The sequence below is a fragment of the Sebastes umbrosus genome, chromosome 5, assembly GCF_015220745.1.
Source record: "Sebastes umbrosus isolate fSebUmb1 chromosome 5, fSebUmb1.pri, whole genome shotgun sequence".
NCBI lineage: Eukaryota > Metazoa > Chordata > Actinopteri > Perciformes > Sebastidae > Sebastes > Sebastes umbrosus.
In genome coordinates, this window is record NC_051273.1 from 25,434,588 (window position 1) to 25,457,584 (window position 22,997).

The 22,997-nt window shown below is 41.8% G+C and overlaps 2 protein-coding genes across 3 annotated transcripts in view; one reads left to right on the forward strand and one right to left on the reverse strand.

The window, feature by feature from the left end:
• scfd2 (sec1 family domain containing 2) overlaps positions 1–14,454 on the forward strand; it is a 130,539-nt gene extending 116,085 nt beyond the window's left edge. For both annotated transcript variants that reach the window (XM_037771249.1, XM_037771248.1), the window contains 3 exons: positions 4,418–4,552; positions 9,960–10,079; positions 14,072–14,454. In XM_037771249.1, coding sequence (XP_037627177.1) covers positions 4,418–4,552; positions 9,960–10,079; positions 14,072–14,164 — 348 coding nt within the window. In that variant the 3' untranslated portion in view covers positions 14,165–14,454. The remainder of the gene's footprint in view (positions 1–4,417; positions 4,553–9,959; positions 10,080–14,071) is intronic.
• Positions 14,455–17,780: 3,326 nt separating this feature from the next.
• rasl11b (RAS-like, family 11, member B) lies at positions 17,781–20,421 on the reverse strand. The gene is made up of 3 exons (XM_037771285.1): positions 20,122–20,421; positions 19,878–20,011; positions 17,781–18,965 (listed from the first exon to the last, which is right to left on the reverse strand). Exons 1-3 carry the CDS (start codon positions 20,234–20,236, stop codon positions 18,471–18,473), a joined length of 744 nt encoding a protein of 247 aa, XP_037627213.1. The 5' UTR covers positions 20,237–20,421; the 3' UTR covers positions 17,781–18,470.
• Between the last annotated feature and the right edge of the window lie 2,576 nt (positions 20,422–22,997).

The window sequence follows — 22,997 nt, forward strand, 5'->3', positions numbered from 1 at the left end:
TCACCTCTACGCCAAGAAAACCTGTGGGGGAAACTGATACTCACATGAGAGAGAGGGTGTGCGCTCGCATGTTTGTGTGTGCAGACGAATATTTAAGCGCTGCTATTATCATATGACTAATTCTAATATTGTTTTCATCATGTGGGTGTCGCTGGCGGTGATTAAATGGCATTGCTTTTTGGATAGCAGATGAAAATGTGCGTGACTGTGGGCTGGATTCGTAATTATTTATGCCTGCGATGCTGCTGGTTGTGTGATGTGTGTGTGTGCGTGAGAGAGTGAGAGAGTGTTATTCATCCGGAGGTGAATCATTAATGTGTTTACTCACAGCTCAGTTGACCCATGCATTAAAGTCATGTTGGTACAAGTAAATGTTAGTTTATATAATTCGTGATTTATTCAACATGGACAGCAGGACTTCCCCCGGCTGAATGTGGCTGTTCCTCGGGGGACTGGAGGAGTTAAGAATGATGCGGACTGATGCTCCACGTCGAGGTGACAGGATGCCTGTGGGTAGAAACACCTGGATAGCATTTGTGTGTGTGTGTGTGTGTGTGTGTGTGTGTATGTAATGCTTGAATCAACAGTTTGCTAGATGGAGTGTCCAGATGTTCCAACAACATCCAAAGAGAAAATGTTTTGTTCCATACCTCGCTCACATTTTGGCATATAGCCCTGATGTGTCACTATTGTGTAAAATGAGGAAAGTTACTGGAAGATATTCTTCCTGTCAGTCTATTTTAAGACTTCAGCTATTCAGAGTACGCAAATAAACCTCTGCCAAGTCTTATCTGGGTTGTTATTGTTCTCTGAGACAGCAAACTTCACTCCCATGGAGCAAAAAAATTTCTAGAATTTTCTCTCTCGGCCGGCGTTGAGGCCTATAAATGGTTCATTCTGTGCTGGGTAGCTGGGCAGAAAGTCCTTTTTTTCATGGATCACCTTTTAAGAATATTAGAAAGCATTTCTGAGGCTTAAGTTGAGGTTCTGCTCCTTCAAGGACATCAACGTTTTATTGAAACTCCTGCTTTTAGACTGAGCGGAAAAGTGATGAAATATGTTGCCTATGAAAGCGAGGCAGCTCATAACTATGGAACAGTGAGCTAGCCAGGTGCTGTTGACTGTTTTGGAGAGGCAGCTTATGTCATATGATGTTGTCAATATGTTTATGTTCATCAGCACATACTCTCAAAAATAAGCCAAAGTATGGCTGGCCTTCTGTATTCAGATGTGTTTTTTATCAAATGTCAACAGACTCCTCTACTGCTAGGAATACAAGACTAAGAGTCTGTGAAGGTGTACTTAAAGGAATACTTCTTCCACAATGTGACAATTTGTATATCAGTGATTCACCCCGTGTTACCTTGAATTTTTGAAGAGATTTCTCTGAATCAAAAAATGTAGAAAAGTCTTGATGAAGTGAAGTAAATGGAGGCGGCGTTTAACAACAGAAAAACTATAGCAAAACATCCGTTTACACACTCTCACCTTTCTATTTAAAACACTTTGGACTTGCACGGACGAGTAGCACGACTGCAAAGACTGTTTATGTGGAAGTCTTTTAAAGGTCCCATATTGTAAAAAGTGAGTTTTTCCAAAGCTATTTTTTTATTATAAAGCAGGTTTAAGTGCGACATAAAAACTATGAAAGTATCGAAACACTCAATCCACGGAGAAATACGCACAGCCCGTATTCAGAAACTGTGTGTTTGAAAAACAAGCTGTCAGGATTTCTGTACATTTGTGATGTCACAAATCTACAATTTATAGACTATTTAACACCATTTTAAACATAAACATTTTAAATGTGTCCCAATTTATTTCCTGTTGCAGTGTATGTGACTGTAGCATCAGCTGACAGGAAGTAAACATGGACCCAAGCTGTTGCCTAGCAACGCAATTCTGCTGAAATGTGCTAAAACAGAGTGTTTCAGACAGAAGGTGAACACAGGTATATTCAGACAGACAGTATGGGAAAAATAATATATATTTTTTTAACATTAAAGCATGTAAACATGTTCTAGTAGAAACACAAAATACAAGTATGAACCTGAAAATGAGCACGATATGGGACCTTTAAATAGTCAGGTTTTAATGAAGATGCATGTGTTTGGGAAGTAGTGAGCATCCGACTGGATAAATGAGACTTGGATTACACTGCACCAGTTGTGTGAGAGTTTGTAAACAGATGTTTTCATATAAACAAGGCTCCGTTTACTTCAATTCATCAAGACTGGAGGCAGGCGAGAAAAACAAAGTTTTCTTCAAGAATTCATGGTCACACGGGGCGAGTAATTGTGGTCATTTTGTGGGTGAAGTATTCCCTTAAGTACAGCGGTGCTTTGAGCTAAATGCTCACAATGACTACGCTAACATGCTGATGTTTAGCAGGTATCATGTTTACCAATCTGATTAGCATGCTGACATTAGCTACTTGGCACAAAACAAGTACAAGCAAAACTTTACTGCGATTCAAGACTACACACATAAGAGATACACGGCATTTACTGTGAGCTCAATGTGCGAATAAAAACAGATAAACATGGTTAAAACCCTACGAAACAACAACATGCACGTCTTAGAACAGACACAGCTGCTTATGTCAGAAGTTGGTAGAACCAGAGGTTTGATTCTCTGCCTTAACCCGATTGGGCCCGACCCAACCCGCCTGGGTCGGCCTGTAATTTCTCAAAATTCCCTCGAGCTTTAATCAAGTTGGGTTTTTTCCCGGTAGGGATGTGACGTGAGGAAATTTTCCCACCAGTTAATAAACTTGTGACAACACCGGTGTTACCGATTACACCGGAGAATTTTACGACGCAATATCTGCGGCAGAGCTTTCTCTGCAGGTTTCCATAGGGTTAGGGTCAGCATGACAATTTATTAACGTTATGGTTCTCTTATAGCATTGGGTTTAAATCCGAAACATTGCCAAATACGCTCTTCTGCTTTTCGCTTTGACACCAAATCTTCGCCATCGTCTTGTCTGTCAACTCTCTCTCGTCCCGTGTGTGAAATCTGACTCCTGCTACTCAGAGCTGAGACTCCGTACGGAGCAGACACTTTCACTTTGTAGCGTCCGTCGTCCAACTATGATCATTGATAACACGCTGCTGATACATGAAAATGAACTAACTTTACTTCTATTAAAAAAACAAAACAACGCCGGGGGCGATGGGCAAGTAATGTAATCGCTGTATGCCCGAACACCGTGTCACCCCGTGTAACCCCGTGTAACCCCGCGTAACACCGTGTAACACCGGTAACACCGTCTACGGCGGCAAACCTATTTCCTGGTGTGTGTGTTTTTTTTTATTCAGACCTTATAGTCTGTAATATGAGCGTTTTTGGGCTGTGCTGAACATTCAGTGGGAGAAGGCGCATGTCAGAAAGATGTCTGAAAAGACTGAAAGACTTTAGTTGACCTTAGCTTGTAATACATTTTATACTTTATTTTTACTGTGGAAATTCTGTTTTTGAATCAGGCTCGGGCTCGTAACTGCTGCCGTGGTTCAGGCTCGGGTCAGGCTTGGACAGAAACTATGCAGGTTCGTGTCGGGTCGGGGCCTGATTGAGCTCAAGGTGGAACAGACAAAGAACAGCTGAAGCTGATGGGAAAGTAATTACTTGTGATGAGGAGGACATGAACATGTGTTCACCAAATTTCATGGTAATCCTTTTCACAAAGAAACACAGATGTGAACCTCATGGTGGCACTAAAGGAGGGGGGTAACCAAAATCAGTAGGATACATCCTCTGGGGACCATAAATGTCTGAACAGAATTTGATGGGAATCCATGAAATAGTTGTTGGGATATTTCAGTCTGGACCAAAGTGGTGGACTGACATTAGCGTCCCTAGAGCCATGTCAGTAGCATGGCTAAAAACAATGACTACAAGTTGACAAGAGTTTTATTTTTATTTCATTTTATTTTGAAATTAATTATCTAAAATGTTCTTTAAATGTCTGGGTATCATGTAATATGATGATAACAATATAATGGTAGTTTGAATAGTTTCGTTGGTGCCATTGAGAGAAAGCTGTTTTCAGAGGTTCTGACAGACTAAGTGTTGATTCTTGACTTGATTTATCCTCTTTAACGCAGTGCTGTTTTTAGCCACATCCAACAGTGCAGGATTTTTCCGTCCTATTGTGTTCAATCTCCTCTCCTCTGAAGTGACTCATAAGTTCGCAGCCTGTTTTGTTGACCGGAGCCGTTTTATAACTCCACCGTGTCTCTCTCTCACTCCCACGGCCGTTCACTCAGAGGCTAATAGAAGGAGCCAGTCACATTTATACACAGATATTCACAAACTGCACAATATCACTCTTGACACGTCTATATTTAGAAATAAAACAGTGGGGGTGTTTTTAGGTGTCGTGTTTAAATAAATGTGTTGTTTGGTGTTTTTGCAGGCGACCTATCGTCCTTTCCTGCGGCAGATCCTGGAGGAAGTCTTCCACCCCGACAGACGTGAATGTCCCGACATCGAGCACATGTCTGGAGGCCTCACTGACCTGCTCAAGACCGGCTTCAGCATGTTCATGAAGGTCAGATATGCTCACACATATTTGTATGTATCGGGGTCAGCAGCCCTTTCCTTTGCCAACTACCCACTGTGCACAGTAAAGTGCTTTCTCCCATTGCTTGAACTTGACCTGATTTGACAATTTGCTGAGGAAGCGTCACATGTCTGCACACGTACACTGTTTCCCCTAGTACAGTAGTTCACTTAAACCATCAAAAGCAGCTCTATGTAACTTGTATTTACCCACCACTGTTAATTCTCCTGGACCACAACAATGACTGCAGTCAGGAGGTGAAAGGAAAACACAATATAAGGACCAGATGCACAAAGATCACACTTATAGGACAAACCGCCTCGTGCCTCCACATGGAGTCACCAGCTGCTGCTTTTCATTTCACATTTATAAAGCAGTTTGCTTCACTACATGGGCTTCACACACCCGCCAGGACTGGTCTGTATAACTGGCCGAGTGGTGGCACTGTGTTGATAACCTGTGTTGATAAGGAACGCCTCCTGGTTCAGGAGTTACCAGCATTAAGCAGAAGCCCTGTGTGAATGAAGCCTTGTGTTATGTCCATATTACAGCGCCACCTATGGGTGAAGTGCAATGACATTTTACAGACTTATTCAGGGTCCATATCTGTCCAAACTTTGTTGCAATCGGATGTTGCATTGCAGGGATAAGGCAGTGTTTACAGGCCTCCAGGACTTTATTAACCAATTATATCGGAAAACAAATGCATGCAAAGCTTTTGGGTGATGTTTTGTGAAGATTGGATGAATTATATAGGATATGGGGAAAAAACAGTGTTGGGATTTTTGTATTATTATTTTTCCAAATGATAGCATGTTTTTCACAGCACCACATGGGTTTGATGGATTTTTGTAAAGGTTGCTCCACAACTACAGGACGAGTTAAAAGCATAGACCGTATATAAGAAGAAGACGTAGTCACCGTGGTGTCACCCGTTGGTTTGTCGACTACGGTTTTAAAGCCTCGAGTTTGGCATTTTGGCCGTCACCATCTTCGTTCTTTGAGTGATCATATTTGGACGAGAGGGTGGAGCTGGGGAAGTTGTAAGCCTGACCGGGCCAGGTACCTTTTGCAGCTAGCACCTAGCAAGGTGCATCCGTAATTCATGTTAACTTTGATGTTGATCGGAATGCTAATTATGGCTTGCAAATGTTTGTAATGTATTCACCAACTGACTCCTCAGAGCAGTGTTTCCCAAACATTATTAATGGGGACCCACTTTTTAAAAATGACAAACCATTACACAATTCACTATAGACCTTTTCTATAAATCGTGGAAGACAGACTATGCGCGTAAATGAACGTTCCCGACCAACGTTACCGCCATTTCCACATCATCTTATATTATCTTGAATAAGTAAACCAGACATGTTGAAGATGTACGTTTGATAAATCAAATACATGCATTTAGGTGGAGTTAAGAGGCTCTGGTGATTTTCCTCTCATCAGTAAAATATAAACGTTAAATAAAGACGATGGAAGAAATTCTGCAATTTTGCAACCCTAATAAAATTGCCTGTAACCCGCCTTTGGGTCTCGACCGAGTCTTTGGAAATGACTGCCTTCAACCAAACACTGGACAACGCCGTGGTCGCAACCTGTCAATCACAAGGTAGCCCCGCCCTAAAGCATACCCTGCTTTATGGTCTATTTGACTCTAAATGGGACCATAATTTACTAAATGAACATCATGCTGTATTGAAGAAGACTTGGAACTAGCGATTGAGACCATAAACTCATGTTTACAATGTTTACTGAGGTAATAAATCAAGTGAGAAGTAGGCTCATTTTCTCATAGACTTCTATACAATCAGACTTCTTTTAGCAACCAGAGGAGTCGCCCCCTGCTGGCTGTTAGAAAGAATGCAAGTTTAATGTACTTCAGCGTTGGCTTCACTTCTCAGACACTTTGTATTTTTTAATCTTAATAGATATATTTAGATATTTCTAAAAGTGTAACTGTTTTACAAATGTACAAAAGAATGACATTTATTTTGAAGGCAGAATGTAATCCTCAGATGACACCGGCTCAGTGTGGTTCACAGGAACAGAAACAAATAGTCTGTAACATAGTAACGAGAAACCCTTAATTCATTACTTATCCATTTTAACCCAAATTTCACCTTTAAAACAAGAAAAAGCTGTTGGAGTTGCAGAGAATGGGAGGTATGATACACCTTTTACACCATTCATTTAGTCATTTAGTCACTCATTTACAGCTTTGAAAGCATCAGAGGGAGACACAAAGACCTGAAGTTCTGGGTTACATTAATATTTAGGCCAAATGTTTTTCTCCAGCAGACATGTGGTTTGGGGCTTGTGGGTAACATATATCCACCGCAGAGCAGATCACTATCCACGGTCTGATTGTTCCACATCTGGGCCTGCTTAAACTGATGATTACCCCTGGGAGTGCGGGGGGGGGTAGACTGGTTGTGTAACTGTGTCCTGGTTTTACACAAATTAAGAAACTTGGCCCACGAAGCACCAACTCAGACAGAGTAAATCTATAAACCTGAACTCGGAGCGTTCTATAGGAGAACACCCTTCACGCTATAAAACAACCCAATAAAACTTCTATATTTAACCACAGAGCCTACTGTGTACTCCACAGTGTGTACTCCACAGTGTGTACCGTTAAACACAGCGGACGCTGCTGTCTGGACTCTGACAGACTGTGTGAGTTTGTGTCTGGGGTCCCATGTTTGGTCTTTGTTTCTAAGGTTGTACAGGAGATCTGGCTGCAGTTTCTCCATCTGACACCAGCAACTTAATATAAGGTAATCAAGTTAATGGAGAACAATTTGCTGTTTGCTTATAATGGCTGTTGTTCCATGAGGGCAGCAGCACTTTCTCTCCAGTGTGAAGGCATGTTATTAATGTGTGCAACAAGAACTGAGAGTATAGCACATTGATTTGTAATCTTTTACTTTATGAGCAATGAAACTTACATTTTTTTTTTTTAGAATCAAATCTTGTTTCTTCCTCCTTCGGTTTCGGCAACTTGATACCTCAGTGTAGTACCACCAAAATTACTTCACACATCAATGATCTCCTTATAGTTGTACTACAACACTTAGTTTGGAAAAATATGATTTTGCATAATTCTTTTGAATTTTTAATGGGAAAAATAGTCAACAACTTCAGTATTATGCAGTGTAGTAAAACCAATATTACTTCACACATCAATGGTCTCTTCCTGTTTATACTTATTAAACTAATTTTGGTGGCACTACACTTTATAAAATTGAAGTTATATATTTTTCCCATTACAAAATTTACCAAAATTATACAAAAGCCTATATTTCCAAACTACGTGTTATAGTACAACTATGTTTCTGTATACCAATGTGCTTTACGTTTTATTAAGGGAGGCACTGATACGACTTTTTCAGTCCCAATATCGATAGCGATACCCGAGCCGATACCGAGTACCGATCCGATACCCGTGTTTAAGTAATAAACTGTATGTCTCACTGTGTGGAAGAAACTGGAATCATTCTGTTATGTGTAAGGAAACATCAGGCTTGACTTGAACGTTGCTTTCCTAACTTTGTAAAACAAAATGTAAAAAATAAATATACATTTACTGAATTGTTATTAATTATTAAAATAATAAATCGTACACCAGCAACTTGGTAAAAGATCTTCAAAATTAAAAGGAATTACACTTCAAATGTAAACCTTTTTAATGCAGCAACACATTAGTCAAAACTTAAACAGGAATTAAAGCTTCAGTATATGATGCATATAATATATAAACATAAAATTTAATTGATCCTATCCAGTATGGGATTTAAGTCAATTTTATCGGAGCGAGAAAATAGCACTAAATATTTTCAAATCATTTTTAAATTGACCTGTTTTATGCATTAGAACAGTGTTTTTTGTATTGCATATTAACTGGATATTGTGCTCATTCACTTGCAGTGTGTGACAGTTTTTTTTTTTATTTGTCTGCCGGCAATTGCTCTGGCCGGTAGGTGGTGATGGTTATGGCTTGACTTTCTCATTTTACAGCTAAACCGTGCACTACAAGATGATTCTGAGAACATTTGAGGAGAGAAATAGACATCAAAGTAATAGAATATTGATTTATATTTGATCAGAGCTGCCTAGTTTGACCGTTTGGTTGAGTTCGCGAGAGACTCCTCGGCTCTGATTGGTTGTTTTTGTTCTGGCGTTGTGAAATCTTGCAGTTGATTTATTTTTATTTTTTAAGAATTGAAAATGAAATGCGTCTCTCAGAAAGCCTGTAGATGTATTCTATCATCAGGACATACAGTAGAATAATGTGTCCTTTTTCTCACATAACACTTCGTGGCACATTTCACATCTCATCTCTACACACTTCCATCAGCCCCTCTCTCCCTCCCATGTGTAGCGCATGGCAGTGCACATGGTTCACACACTGAGCTGCAGTGTGTCTGTGGATGCTGCAAACATGCAGCCGGTGATGCACTCGCACATGTAGTCGGTGTATCTGTGTCACCGAATCCGTGTTGAAACACAACATACAACACGAGCAGAACACAAAACAATTTCTTGGCTTAACACATGTTGAATCCTCCAGGACATGCTTCAGCCCAGCCTGCTGCTGCTTCACGTGTTTGGCCACTCTCTCCTCGGGTCCTCCCCCATGCAGCTCTGATTGCTCACTCAGCGCCCACAGGGCTGCAGATGTGCCCTGACCGCCGCTCGGCAACCAATGGCACACAGCCATTACTCCCCCCGACAACCAATCCCGCTCAGCAGAGACAGCAGACTCTACCCTGCTGTTAACATTCATCTTTAAGTGACAGCGCATAATGTCTGCGAGAGCTTCCTCACACAGGTGATGTGGGATATTTGTTTGTGTCTGCATGTGTTGTAATATATGAGAGTGTGTACACATGTTCACGTTTTAACACGGAGGTGGAGGAGCTTTGTTTTGTTTGGTCCTGATGGTGTCCATTCTCATCGGCATCGCCATGATATCACATGTGTCCAGCTGAGCAGTGACTTGGCATCAAGACACAGAGAGGAACTGATCAAAGCTGGGCGTACACTGTGTGATTTTGGACATGTTGTTGTGTAACTCCTACTCCTGCTGTACGAGTAGATCGTTTGGGTTGTAAAGAAGAACCAACATTTCTGACATGTCAGAAATTCATACGACTGTCCGACGGCCGGTCAGGAGGAGTTATTCGGTCTTCAGTCCCCCGTGTACACTGCACGGCAAACGACGCCCGACGAAGCTGCCTGACTCTAAAATGAGTCGTGCAGCTGAAAACGAGGCTAGAAACGAGCTAAAATGGTACAGCGTACGCCCAGCTCCAGTGTTCAAAGACTGTTCTATCATGGGAAACAGAATCAACACTTACTGACCAATCACAATGTCCCGTCTTAACTGCAGGTGAGTCGTCCGCATCCCAGCGACAACCCGCTGCTCTTCCTCTTCCTGGTCGGTGGAGTCACGCCCTCAGAGCTTCGTCTCATCAAAGAGATCGTCACCGCACACAAACCAGGGACGCAGGTGAGTAGATGACTGAGGGCGCTTTCACAAGACAACATTCAGACCGTTTTAATCGAACTTTGGTGCGGTTCAACCTCTGTTGCAGTTGTGAATCAACCACATTCCTTTGTATTCAAATGTGAAACGGATAATATAAAAAATACAGAATTGCATTTGACGTTTTCCCGTCGGCCACCGAAGTTTCAGTTGGTTGCTATCTGCGCTCTCACCACTAGATGCCGCCAAATCCTCCACACTGTACCTTTAACAGAATCAAAATTCGATTTCAACCTTCAAAATCAAAAGCAGGATCGGCGATTCTTCCGCTATTTTTGTTTCTTTCAACCCTCGCCTACTTAAACAATCCTTTAAAGACGACTCAGCGTATCTTACAAAGACGACTCACGCAGCTACGATTTGTAAGTGAGACGCAATGGCCACTGACGGAGATGACGGAGAAACGACAGAACTATAAAATCCTCCTGTTTCCCTGAAGTCACCGGTGTGGCAACATTTTGCCTGGTGGCTTTCTGCAGGTGAGGAAACTGTTGTTGTAAATTACTAAGTTCTGTCTTCTAGTGGCTCTTCTCTTTGTTACACCTTGATTTACATGAAGTTGTAATGCAGCTTAGTGCAGTAAACTGGCTTTATTTTGATCTTGCTTATAGGCTGCATTCATACCAGATCCGGCAGTGCGGAAGGCGTATAAATACCGTGACATTACACAGATATTCCACGTGTCATGAGTACGCATTTTAGCCTTTTTGCGTGTCATTTGTACGCCACGCAAACGTCCGCAGTTAGGTTCAGGCAAGAAAAATACTTAGTTATAGTTAAGGAAAAACATCATTGTTGGGCTTAAAATGAGCACGTAAACGAAGTGAAACACGTACGAAAACAACTACGGAAAACACGTCACAAACGATAATAAAAAACGTGACGACGTCACGAACATAACTTACAAAACAAAACACTGGCTAACAACGATCTCGAACACGGGTCTCCTGGTTAAAAGCCCGGTGTTGGTTGCACCCATCCACCTCCAGACTCCACCCACCATAACTGGTCTTTCTCACTATTTATACTACGTCTCTAACTCTTACAGTAGCATTTATATGCGGATGTGTTTACATTGCAGTCAGTACAAGATACACGGCGTACAAAAGACACAAGGAAATCAAGAAAAGCATAATTATTGCACACCAAACACCTTGCTCATTATCGTGGTATTTATCCGCCTTTTTCTTGGCTGGTTATGTGATACTTTACCTTAGATATGGATATGTTATTGATGCATATTATATGTGGATGATTCATCAATAATCTATTTCATAAAGCTTTGTTATTCTGTCACAAGCAGTCTGCAGGAGGAAACACGTGCTGATGACTCATTACATGTTCACGAAAAGCCTTTATGTCTTTAGAAATGCAAAACCGTGAAATACAAACGCTGTCAGGAAGATTGTGAATTGAAGTGACATTGATCTGAGTTGAGTCATGATGTCTCTGAGGAGGAGTAGGGATAGTGTGTTGCCGTGACCTTCGTCAGGTCAGACCGGCAAAGAATGTGTGAACCAACGTGAACGCTGACCTACATACACAGGTGGCTCAGATCAGGTGGAGAGGTGAGAGCGGCATCTGATACAACATCATATTAACGCAGTAATTGCGATGTTGTGTCTGTATGCTCGTGTGTTTGGGTCCTTTAAGTGCCGATTACGCATGCAGCCCACACTGACATGCAAAACATGCAGATGAATGTGTTTTTCTGTGTGTTAGAGGACGGAGAGGGAGGGAGGTCGGGGCGATGTGGGTTTGTCTTAATAAAAGGCTTTGAGAATGAGGTCAGAGGCAATGAGAGGCCTGGCCACGATCAAAGCCTTTCCATCTGTAATCAGGGAGACTGAATAAAGACGAGCTATTACGATAAACGGCCGGCCCACACACACTCTAACCTGAGCACCTACATGCATGCAAGTGTCTGTTTACGTGATGGCGGATGTTTGTGGGCCAGACGTTGATGAACAGTTACTCTGAAAACAAGCTGCAAAGTTTCTGTTTTGCACTAAATTCCTCTGAAACGTCCTCTGCCACTACAAACAGGCCCGCTGCCAATTTAAGGTGATGACCCGGAGTTAAAGCGATGCTGCTCCAAGAGAAACAGCTCCTCTGTTATACAACATATTGCAGGAGGACGGGCTTTTTAGAGAGCACTCGGAGAGGGAAAACTTCAGCTGAAGTAACTTAAAGATAGACTCCATCTGCGTTCTTCTTTACAAGTGGAAACGCCACTCAGCCGTTAGCAAGAAGCAGTGACGTAGGTTACCAAAGTAAGATACTCAATGAGGTTATGAATAATGTGAACGCTAGCACTAGCTGACAACGTTTGGAAATAACTGAGAGGGTTAGTTTGGATTTTTTGAAGTGGAGTTGTATGTATTCGCCCGCGTTCTGTGAGGTAAAATTACTGTTTTTGTGAATGGAGTTTGGTAGCTTTGGAGAGAGTGACATAACAGCTTCAGTTCCCCGTCAGAAAGGGCTGTCTGACGGCGAGGTAAAGCAGGGAATATATTCTAAATATAACATACACTTAAACTGATATTGATATGTTTTCTGCTGCTCCCGTCCACACCGCTTTACCTCGCCATCAGACAGTCCTTTCTGACGGGGAACTGAACCCGTTATATCGCTCTCTTCAAAGCCACCAGACTACATTCACAAAAACAGTCATTTTACCTCTCAGAACATCGGAGATGCTGGTCTGCCGCTGCCTCAATCGGTTAGTTAGTTTGTGTTATTGTGTGACTTTCAGTTCCGAAACTAACGTGGCATCCACTCAGCAGTACATTGCTTTGCTTCCGTGCCGGTACTCCTGTCTGCTTCTCCAAACTGGGAGCACGCCGACCGCCATCTACTGTATGTAATACACTGACTATAAGGATGATGGATATGATGGATAATACTCAATTCTGATTGGTCAATTACGGCATTCTGCAGTTTGGTATTTCTTTATAACAGACCGTTGCTGTGGGCGCAGTTCTGTTATCTGTCAAATTTTTGATTTCTTCAGTAAGTAACCGTGTTATAAGCGAGATAATGTACAGCTAGAGGGTCAGGGTTGTGAAATATAGTAGTTAAATTCTAGCTGGAGTATCGCCAACCAAAAGTATGTAGCAGCGTCATCATGCAGAAACCTACGTCAGGTCACGTGGGAAAAAGTTCTTAGGGCTTTAAGGAAAAATAACATTTTGATGCTAAAAGCTACGAACTTAGACCAAAATTTTAGTGTTTGGATTTGAATACATATGGAAGAAGGAGCACCACTGGGAAGATACAGAACGATATAAAAAAAAACAAAAAAAACAACAACAAATAATGTTTTTTGAAATAGCAAAAATAGACTTAACGATAGAATATATGTGTAGCAAGTGCAGCGGTTGAGATGAAAACCTATTCCACCTATTCTCATTCAAAATAGAGTGAAAGGTGATACTCCACCCAAAATGTTGCCTGTTCAGTGTCAAACCCTGGAGACTTGACAGGTGAATATTAAAAAAAGTTTGTTTCTTTACATAGAAAAAAGGATAAACATGTTCTAAAGCCCTTTTCAGACATGCACCTCTTTATATAAATGTGATAGCAATCTTACATGTCTGAATAAGTCACTTTTGCATTGGACCAGGACCCAGGGCTTCCTGGATTATCCTGGTGAAATATAGTCAAATTGATAAGATGAATTCTGGTTGGAGTATCACCAACCAAAAACTATTTACGCCACCTAAAGAACAGTCAAACAGTGACGACAAACTGCATGACATTCTTGCCGGAAGTAATTAAATAAAATTAAGACAATAAACCAGTTGCCATGGCACCTGATTTATGCACCTTGTTGATTTGCACATTACTCACCCTGACACTCATGTTTGCTTCATTTATTATTATTATAAATAATAAGTGTGACGTTACTCAGTGACCTATTTTAACTTTAATGAGTGTGTGTTTCTCTGATCCAGGTGCTGGTTTTGTCCACCAGACTGCTGAGGCCGTCGGATATCCCCGAGCTGCTCTTCACCACCCAGAGACTGACGCCTGACATCGGCGTCTGAAGGGGCCGCCACGTGCAGAAGCGGGAGGACACGTGCACCGCAAAGGTCTCGGCGCCTCGTCAGGTGCGAGCGGAGCTAATGAGAAGCTGCGAGTGGAAATGGAGGAAATGATGAACCAACATTCCCGTCCCGTTTATGTCAGAGTGTTTAACGCTGAAATCAACTGTATATTAATTATATAAAAGTATATATTGGGTTTATTGTTAAGATAGAAAATGCACCAAACAGAAATCTGTCAAAAGCCACTTCATCCAATGTTAATATAAAACAATAAAACTTTTCCAACAGGTGTCGTGTGACGCTGCCTTCCGTTTGCACTCATCAGCCTCGGGCTGTTAGCCGTTCTGACCGGGACACGTTAAAAGCGAGCTGCATGTGTGAGGTCGAGGAAGAGAATACGCTCTCTCTGGTAGCGTCTGTTCACACCTCGCCACGCGGTGACAAATGAGAGCGGAAGAATTAACACGTTGTTTCACACCGTCTGCTAAGGCCGATAATTTGCTCACACCTCGAGCTCCGCCGACAGCCTCCTGCCTCCTGTCCTCTCTCTCTCTCTCTCTATTCTCTCTCTCTATTCTCTCTCTCTATTCTCTCTCTGACTTGATTCACCAGCTGGAGCTCAGTGGTTTCACCCTCCTACGTAAAAACACCTGAATAGATGGTGAACAACTAGAGTCTCCCACATAACATCAGCTAGACGGAGGCCAGTAAATCCTTCTGACAGATCAGAACAGAACAGGATATTCAGGACCTTTTAGCTTCTGCAAATAAACAGATCTCTAACATACTAACACACAAGTGCTTAATAACATTTTCTCCTCATTTTCTGGGAGCTTGCAGTTCTCAGAGTCGCTAATGAAAACATAAACTCTTCCAGCGGCTCTTTCAACAGCTTCTTTTGTCGACTTGATTTTCTGGTGTCAAGGATTTTAGCTTCTAGACAAGCGGCTGTAAAGTCTTGCTTCTATTGTCTTCAATGTAGGGCTGCAAATAATGATTATTTTCATTGTTGATTAATCTGTTGATTATTTTCTCAATTAATCGATTGGTTGTTTGAAGGGCTGTCAATTGATTAAAATATGTAATCGTGATTAATCGCTAATTAATTGCACATTTTTTATCTGTTCAAAATGTACCTTAAAGGGAGATTTGTCAAGTATTTAATACTCCTATCAACATGGGAGTGGACAAATATGCTGCTTTATGCAAATATATGTATATATTTATTATTGGAAATCAATTAACATGACAAATATTGTCCAGAAACCCTCACAGGTACTGCATTTAGCATAAAAAATATATGCTCATATCATAACATGGCAAACTGCAGCCCAACAGGCAACAACAGCTGTCAGTGTGTCAGTGTGCTGACTTGACTATGACTTGCCCCAAACTGCATGTGATTATCATAAAGTGGGCATGTCTGTAAAGGGGAGACTCGTGGGTACCCATAGAACCCATTTACATTCACATATCTGGAGGTCAGAGGTCAAGGGACCTTTAAATGCGTGAAAGAAATTAGTGGTGTTAAAACAAATTTGCGTTAACGCATTATTATTACGTTAACTTTGACAGCCCTTGTTGTTTGGTCTATAACATATCAGAGAATTGTGAAAAATGTCATCGTTTTGTCCACAACTCAACGATATTCAGTTTACTGTCATAGAGGAGGAAAGAAACCAGAACATATTCACATTTAAGAAGCTGGAAATCAGAGAATTTAGACTTTTTTTCTTTAAGAAATTACTCAGACCAATTAATTGATTATCAAAATATTTGCAGATTAATTTAATAGTTGACAATTAATAAATGAATCGTTGCAGATCTACTTCAGTGCTGTTATTCATTAATGCTGTTATCAAAGCATCTTTAGAAGAATGAGTTTATTCATTGGTCAGACTACCTCTTAATGTGTGAGTCATCTCCTCACAGCAGCAGTGATGTTTGTGTTATATAGCCAAGGACGTCACGTCATTGGCTCAAAAAGGGAAAGTTTTGAAATGTAGCGTCTGCATATATGAGCTTGTTTCTGCTGTCAATAATTAGGACTGCCCCCTCTTAGTCGGCTAATCTGTGGTTTTGATCTTAGTCGACTAAGATTTCTTTAGTTGATCTGTCGTTTTTTATGCTTTTTTCATGCTGAATGATTCTTTCTAAGAACCTTCTGAGCACATCTCTGGTAAACACCAGATTTAAAGTGGTGCTTTTGTGTGATTCTTTGTGGAGAAACTCAGTTTTACAGATCTGTCGATTAAATCAACCAATCGATTAGTCGCCAAAATCGTAGGAGTGTTATGCCGACCTTCATCAAGTGAAAATCCCGAGAGTTTTGCTAGCATTGTGACATACTCCCATGATCTTGGTCGTTTAGGTTAAGGTGATCATAAAACTCAGTCTGAGCTGTTTTAAGTCTTTTTCTTGTCTTGACGTTCTGATAAAATCAAACAAGTTTAATATTATCGTAGGTTCAAGGACGTGAACATTGTCATCAACCAATAGGAGCGCTCTGTCCAGCAGCAAACAGGAAGCAGCAAACCGGGTAGTTGGTTAACATGGAGGAACTGGTCGAGTTCATGGATGTATTAATTGAACTGGATACAGCGTTGGAGGCGGGGCCCCGTTCATTCCTATGAAAGTTGCTCAGTGGCGCATGAAGCCTAAATGGCTCGACTTCTGACTATGAAAGTACCCGGATCTTCTGGCGATCTTCCTCATCCATTGGGCCCATGGAGCAGGCGCAGTAGCATCTGCTCGGTCACGGGGTCACAGCGGTCACGCTGTCGTCACGGCTCTCTAACTCCTCCTCCCAGCCCTCGCTCCAGCCTCTGTCTGGGTCTCATTCACATGAACGGAGGAAGGGAAATAACTCTGGATTCAGCTATTAGTGCATTTTACAACTTTTAGGACCTCATGATTTACATAAGGACTATTAGAGTGTTCGTACTGGGGAGTTAATTCACCTCAAAAACATTATCCTCTGAGTTACAGACGTCTCTTTCCCAATGTAAGTCTATGGGGAAAAGTCTTTTTGGGCCCAATGGCATCATGTGACTGACACAGAAGTTGCCGTACCGCCGTTTGGCCGCTACGGAAGTTGGCATCATTGACCGGCGTTCTTCCTGGGGGCTTGGGTTAGCTACTGGAATGTTTGATATTAGCCTATGAGCTAACCGTACATTTGAAGCCGGCAATCTTCAGCTGGAACATGCAGTTAGCTGGAAGGCTAATAGATAACATTCCAGTAGCTAGTGTTAGCTTGCAAGTAGTCCTGTTTGGGACAGTGGTTAGTGAACTAGCTATAGCATACTAACCGGGGGGGTTTTAGGGCTGTAGAAGTTTCTGTCCACTTCTTTCTCAATAGTTTATCTTCTAGTAAACTTCCTCCAGGAGGATGTGACATCGTCTCTAAAGGAATCTAGTTGTAGTCTTGTATATAGTGACCCTGTAAGATCCTCATGTCTTTGCAAAATATTACAGTCTGTGACTAAAAACTCTGAGACTTAGGACATCAGTCTCCTAGTGTCTGGTCGGCATTAGTCGACTAAGAGTTTCTTAAGTCGAGAGCAGCCGTGCACATCATACAAACTGATCAATGACAGAGAAAACAGAGACATAGTTCAATTCATCATCATTTTTATTGTGAGCAAAAAGGTGAATTTGTAACAAATAAATAACAACAGGCGCTTTGGATTGTTCCTCTTTCATAAAGTGCATCAGTGATAATAAACGTCACACGCTACATACTGTGTCTGCGGCCTCGCTACAACCTCCTCCTCCTCCTCCTCCTCGTCCTCCATTCATCATGCACAATGAATGCTCCAAACATATACTGCAGGTACTGACATACAGGAGACTGAACACACACACACTCAGCTGCACAGAGCTGCGGCTCAAAGTGGCAGGTATAATAATACCAGCATGTAGCGGTGCCATGTCTGGATAAAGAAAAGCCACAATGGGCGGCACAGCTAAAAATAAGCAGTCCTCCAGCGCTGCTGTTGCCAGGACAGCTTCATTTAGTCTTTTATTTTATAGTCTAGAGTCTCACACAGTTGCTCCTGTTGTCCTCAGGTGTCCTTTCCACTCTTGAGTACACGATGAACCTCCTCACACACAGGTATCTGACAGGACAGACACCTGCTGCTCAGAGCGGTCTGTAAAGACTCATCAGCATCTGAGAAACTTCTCATTTCACAGCCAGACTGATCCAGGACTTCAGCGTAGAAGCGTTAAATCTTCTCCGTATTCTTCCGATGCGTTCTCTCTGGCCACTCTGGACCACGTTCAGCAGTTTTCGTCGTCCTCCTCACACAGAGGTCACAGTCCTGACTTTGGCCGACAGCGCTTGCTTGAATCGCCTCTTCAGGTCCTGCATGTTGGGCGACTTCGGCCTTGGGATGAGTGGCGAGCGCCTCTTCTCCGTGGCGGTGCCGGCAGCAGAGTTGTTGGAGGCCGGTGGCGGCTGCTGCTTGGCCAGCGTGCAGCACAGCCGGTGGAAGGCCTTGTGCACCTGGCTGTAGTCCTCGCTGGCGGATACCTCGTAGAAAGAGCAGCCCAGGGTGCCCGCCAGCAGAGGGCCCTGCTGGGAGTCCACCCGCCTCAGGTGCAGCAGGTCCGCCTTGTTGGCCAGCAGGATCACCGGGGGCATGTTGGCGCCGCCGGTGCGAACGACCTGCTGGTGCAGCTGTTCGATCAAATCGAAGCTGCGGCGGTCGGTCACGGAGTACACCAGTACCACGGCATCCGCCCACTGGATGGAGCAGGTCACGTGATCGGGGAGATTGATGCTGTTATCAGTCATCTAGGGAGGAGAGAAGAAGAGAGGCCGATTAAAATACAAGTTACTGAGAGAAATATTTAAATTAGTACTGTCAAAGTTTACACGATAATAACGCAAATTCGTTTTAACCCCACTAATTTCTTTAATGCAACCTGCGATTTTTAGGCTGTAGCGGGCTCAGTTTTAAAGCTAGAGTGAACTTAACGCTAAATTTTGGTTTGGAAAAACTGTCATGGCTGTTTTCAAAGGGGTCCCTTGACCTCTGACCTCCAGATATATGAATGTAAATGGGTTCTATGGACAATATTTGTAATTTTAATTGATTTCCAATAATAAATATATACATATATTTTCATAAAATAAGCATATTTGCCCACTCCCATGTTGATAAGAATATTAAATACTTGACAAATCTCCCTTTAAGGTACATTTTGAACAGATAAAAAATGTGCAATTAAATATCATAATCGATTGACAGGCCTTTATGCAACCGATCTTTAGTCATGACAGGAATGCTGACGGAGGCAGTCCGGAGCTATAAGGTTACTCCTCCAGTCTAGAACAGAACAGGGAGGTGTGGGGGGACCGAGGGGGTCTGGACCAGGATCAGGGTATCATTTACTCCGGCCTCAGACATCCATTAGACTAAATGGGAGATTAGACAGCCAGACTGAAGGGCTCTATACACACACACATCTCTTTGGTTGTTTGGACTGATGCCCAGTCGAGAGAGGCTGAGATGATCTGAGCAGCAAACTATCATATTATCTTTATGCTGGATTATTCAACAGATCGGTTTCAATTTATTTTATTTTTGAGCCTTTTTCATATAGAGCAGGTCTAGACCGTACTCTATAATTTAGAGACCCAACAAGCAAGAAAGACCTCCCCTTTAACAGGTAGGAAATAAAGCGTGAGAGGATGTGATCTTACCTCCACACCAGGAGTGTCTTGAACCTGGATGGTCACCTGCTCTCCATCCACCTGGACCTCTCTGGAGTACAGATTACCAGCATTTCTCTCATAGTCTCCTATGAAGCGCCTCGTTAGGAATCTCACCACCAGAGCTGCAATAAAGAAAAAAGCAGAATATTACATTATGATATGACGCACAATATAAATAAACTCCTCTACAAAAAAAGCAGCGATTTTTTTTTTGTATTCGTTTATTTCTTACCTGTTTTGCCCACACCACTGCCTCCGATCACAGCCATCTTAATGACCCGGTTTGGCACCGAGCACTCCGGGGTTGGATACTCCGCAATGGTCGTCATGTTCTGGATCAGACGCATTTTTCTTTTGTCCAAGAAAAAAACACAGAAATTGGAGATAAAACTGTTGTCCAAAGCTGTTCCAAACGCTCCTCCTGCAAAGATGAAGATAATCCCGAGCTGGTTGAGTAGGAGTCAGATGAAGCAGCACTAGCTCTGGATGATGGAGCAGCAGCTGGAGTAGCACTGAGAGTCTGAATGCTGCTTTGGAGGAGGCGCGCATCCTTTATAGCTCTCCAGCTGAGGTCGCTCCTGATTGGTTGCTGGTCATCCTTTCTCCTCCCTCGTGCATCCTTCTCCGCCTACACGTGGATCTGCAGCGATACACAAGAGAGAAACATCTGCAGCAGGTGGGACCTCTAGCTGCGTGTCCTCACAACACATTATTATTATCAGAGAGGGGAGAGGAGAACAAGATGTGGGCTGGCTGGTTGTCATACAGTTATATTAGAATAGAAAACAACAGAAATGTCACAACAATTAATGGGAGACACTCCACATGCTCAATAAAGAGATTTTGGTCTGTTTTGCTTCCATTACATGTCTTCTTTCAGACTAAAAGATCAAAAATTCACATTCAGGTGTTTATTTTCAGCCCAGTTTCACAGAAGTACGTGTCACGATGTATTGATGCGTGCACATAGACACAAATTAAAAAAGAAATGTCATGACGGTCAGCACGAAATTAATTTGTATGTGATCCACGTAATTGAAAAGTGGGAAGTATAAAGAGCGGCGATAAACACAGGACTGTCACCCAGTAGACCGGTGTGAAACCACAAGTCAACGTTGATTTATTCGTCACGTAACTTCCGTACTTAATTTATGCCACTTCCGGAGTTATTTTAACCTAAACTGCGACCTTTTCCTAAACCTAACTGAGTAGTTTTATATTTAAAGACTGGAGACTTTATTTATTTTATTTTTTTTAATTTAATTTTATTTATTTTATTTATTTTATTTTATTTATTTTATTTATTTTATTTATTTTATTTATTTTATTTGTTTCAAAACAACATGTAAAATAAAAAATAATTTAAAAAGAGAGAATAATCATACAAACCATTGGACAGCCAGAAAAAAAAAGTAATATTTACATACAAAGAAAAGCATGGGCAAAATAAATTGTCAGACACTTGATGCCTTGGTTTACATATTCGAAAAGGAGTGAGAAGAAGTACAAACTTAAAAAGTGGAAAAAAACTGTAAAGTTTGTTGGATGTAAGAGCTGCTGAAGTGGAGATCTCTGGCTTTGAGTCTCTGAGAATAAACTCATTTAGAGAAAACGGCCTTTAAAGATATGGATTGAAGACACTACAGGTGAATAGGGTACAAAAATGAACTACTAGATATCTGCATGAAAACTTCCCCACTGACATTAAGACAATATTTTTTCGTATTACAAGTTTTCTGAAATATGATGTTTAAATATACAAATGAGGCATTATCTAATGCTAACTTTTGGTGAATTTAGGAGAAATCTACAGACGTAAAGTAGTAAAATAAACACCTAAATGTGTATTTTTAGATGTTTCTTTTCCACCAGTCTGAAAGAAGACGTGTTGCTCTAAATTGAGCATGAAAATCAGTTGTTTTCCAGTTAATCTTGATTTCTAATGAAACCTGAAAATGTCACTTTCCCTCATTAGTAAACTAAGAATAGTTTGTCTACATAATTTGAGGATTAGTCACATCCTTTTCTTCTCCTGCATGTTTTTAACCATAACAGCAGAGTTCAGGATGTGGACGGATCCTGCTCAACCTCCCTCTCGGTGTTGTGCTGCAGCCGGTGACCTGTTCAGACATGCCCCCCTAAACTTGTGAGTTGTCCACACAAACACACAGGGGGTTAACGGCTATCACACACACACACACACACTCACACACACACTCACACACACACACGCATATCCATAAAAGGCAACAGAGCGATAAATATCCATCCGTTTTTAGGAGGAACATAATAAAACATTTGTTGATACAGCAGCTGCTCTCCGCTCTGATTTAGCCTTTATCATCTCTTTTGTCCCACTTCTTCTCTTTCTCCCTCGCTCTCCCTCTCTCTCCCTCTCTTCCATCTTTCACTAGTGCTCATGTGCTCTCAGGTATTTTGGCTTCCAGTCCTGCTGTGATTACGGTCTGGTATGTATTTTTGATAAGAGCGCTGATGACAGGCGGCCGCGCTGAAATATGAAATTAGTGCCCAGGATTCGTGAGCAGACATGGTTTCTACTAGGTAGCTAACCACATCACAGTGAACTCCACCCAGCGGCATTATGGGAAGCCTGTTTTTCTTGCTAACAGCGAGTAAATACTGCACATAACTGGAGTCTCTCTGAGGACAAATTAGGCTCGAGCTGCCTTTTTTAGATGTAAGTGAGGTGGTGTAGTCTGAGCCCAGTCGCACAGCAGTTCATGAAATAGTCACGAAATTTATTGTATTGATTCAAGTACATAAACACAAATTTTACATTTTTTTCGTGGTGGTTTGCCGCATAGGGAGGAGACCGGATTGGATTTAATTGTCATGTAACTTCCGAATTTAAGTTGCACAACTTCTGGAGTTATTTTAACCCAAACTGCGATCTTTTCCTAAACCTAACTAAGTAGTTTTTATCACGTAACTTCCGTATTTAAGCTACGCCACTTCCGGTGTTATTTTAACCCAAACTACGATCTTTTCCTAAACCTAACTAAGTCGTTTTTATCACGTGACTTCCGTACTTAAGTTACTGCACTTCCGGTGTTATTTTAACCCAAACTACGATCTTTTCCTAAACCT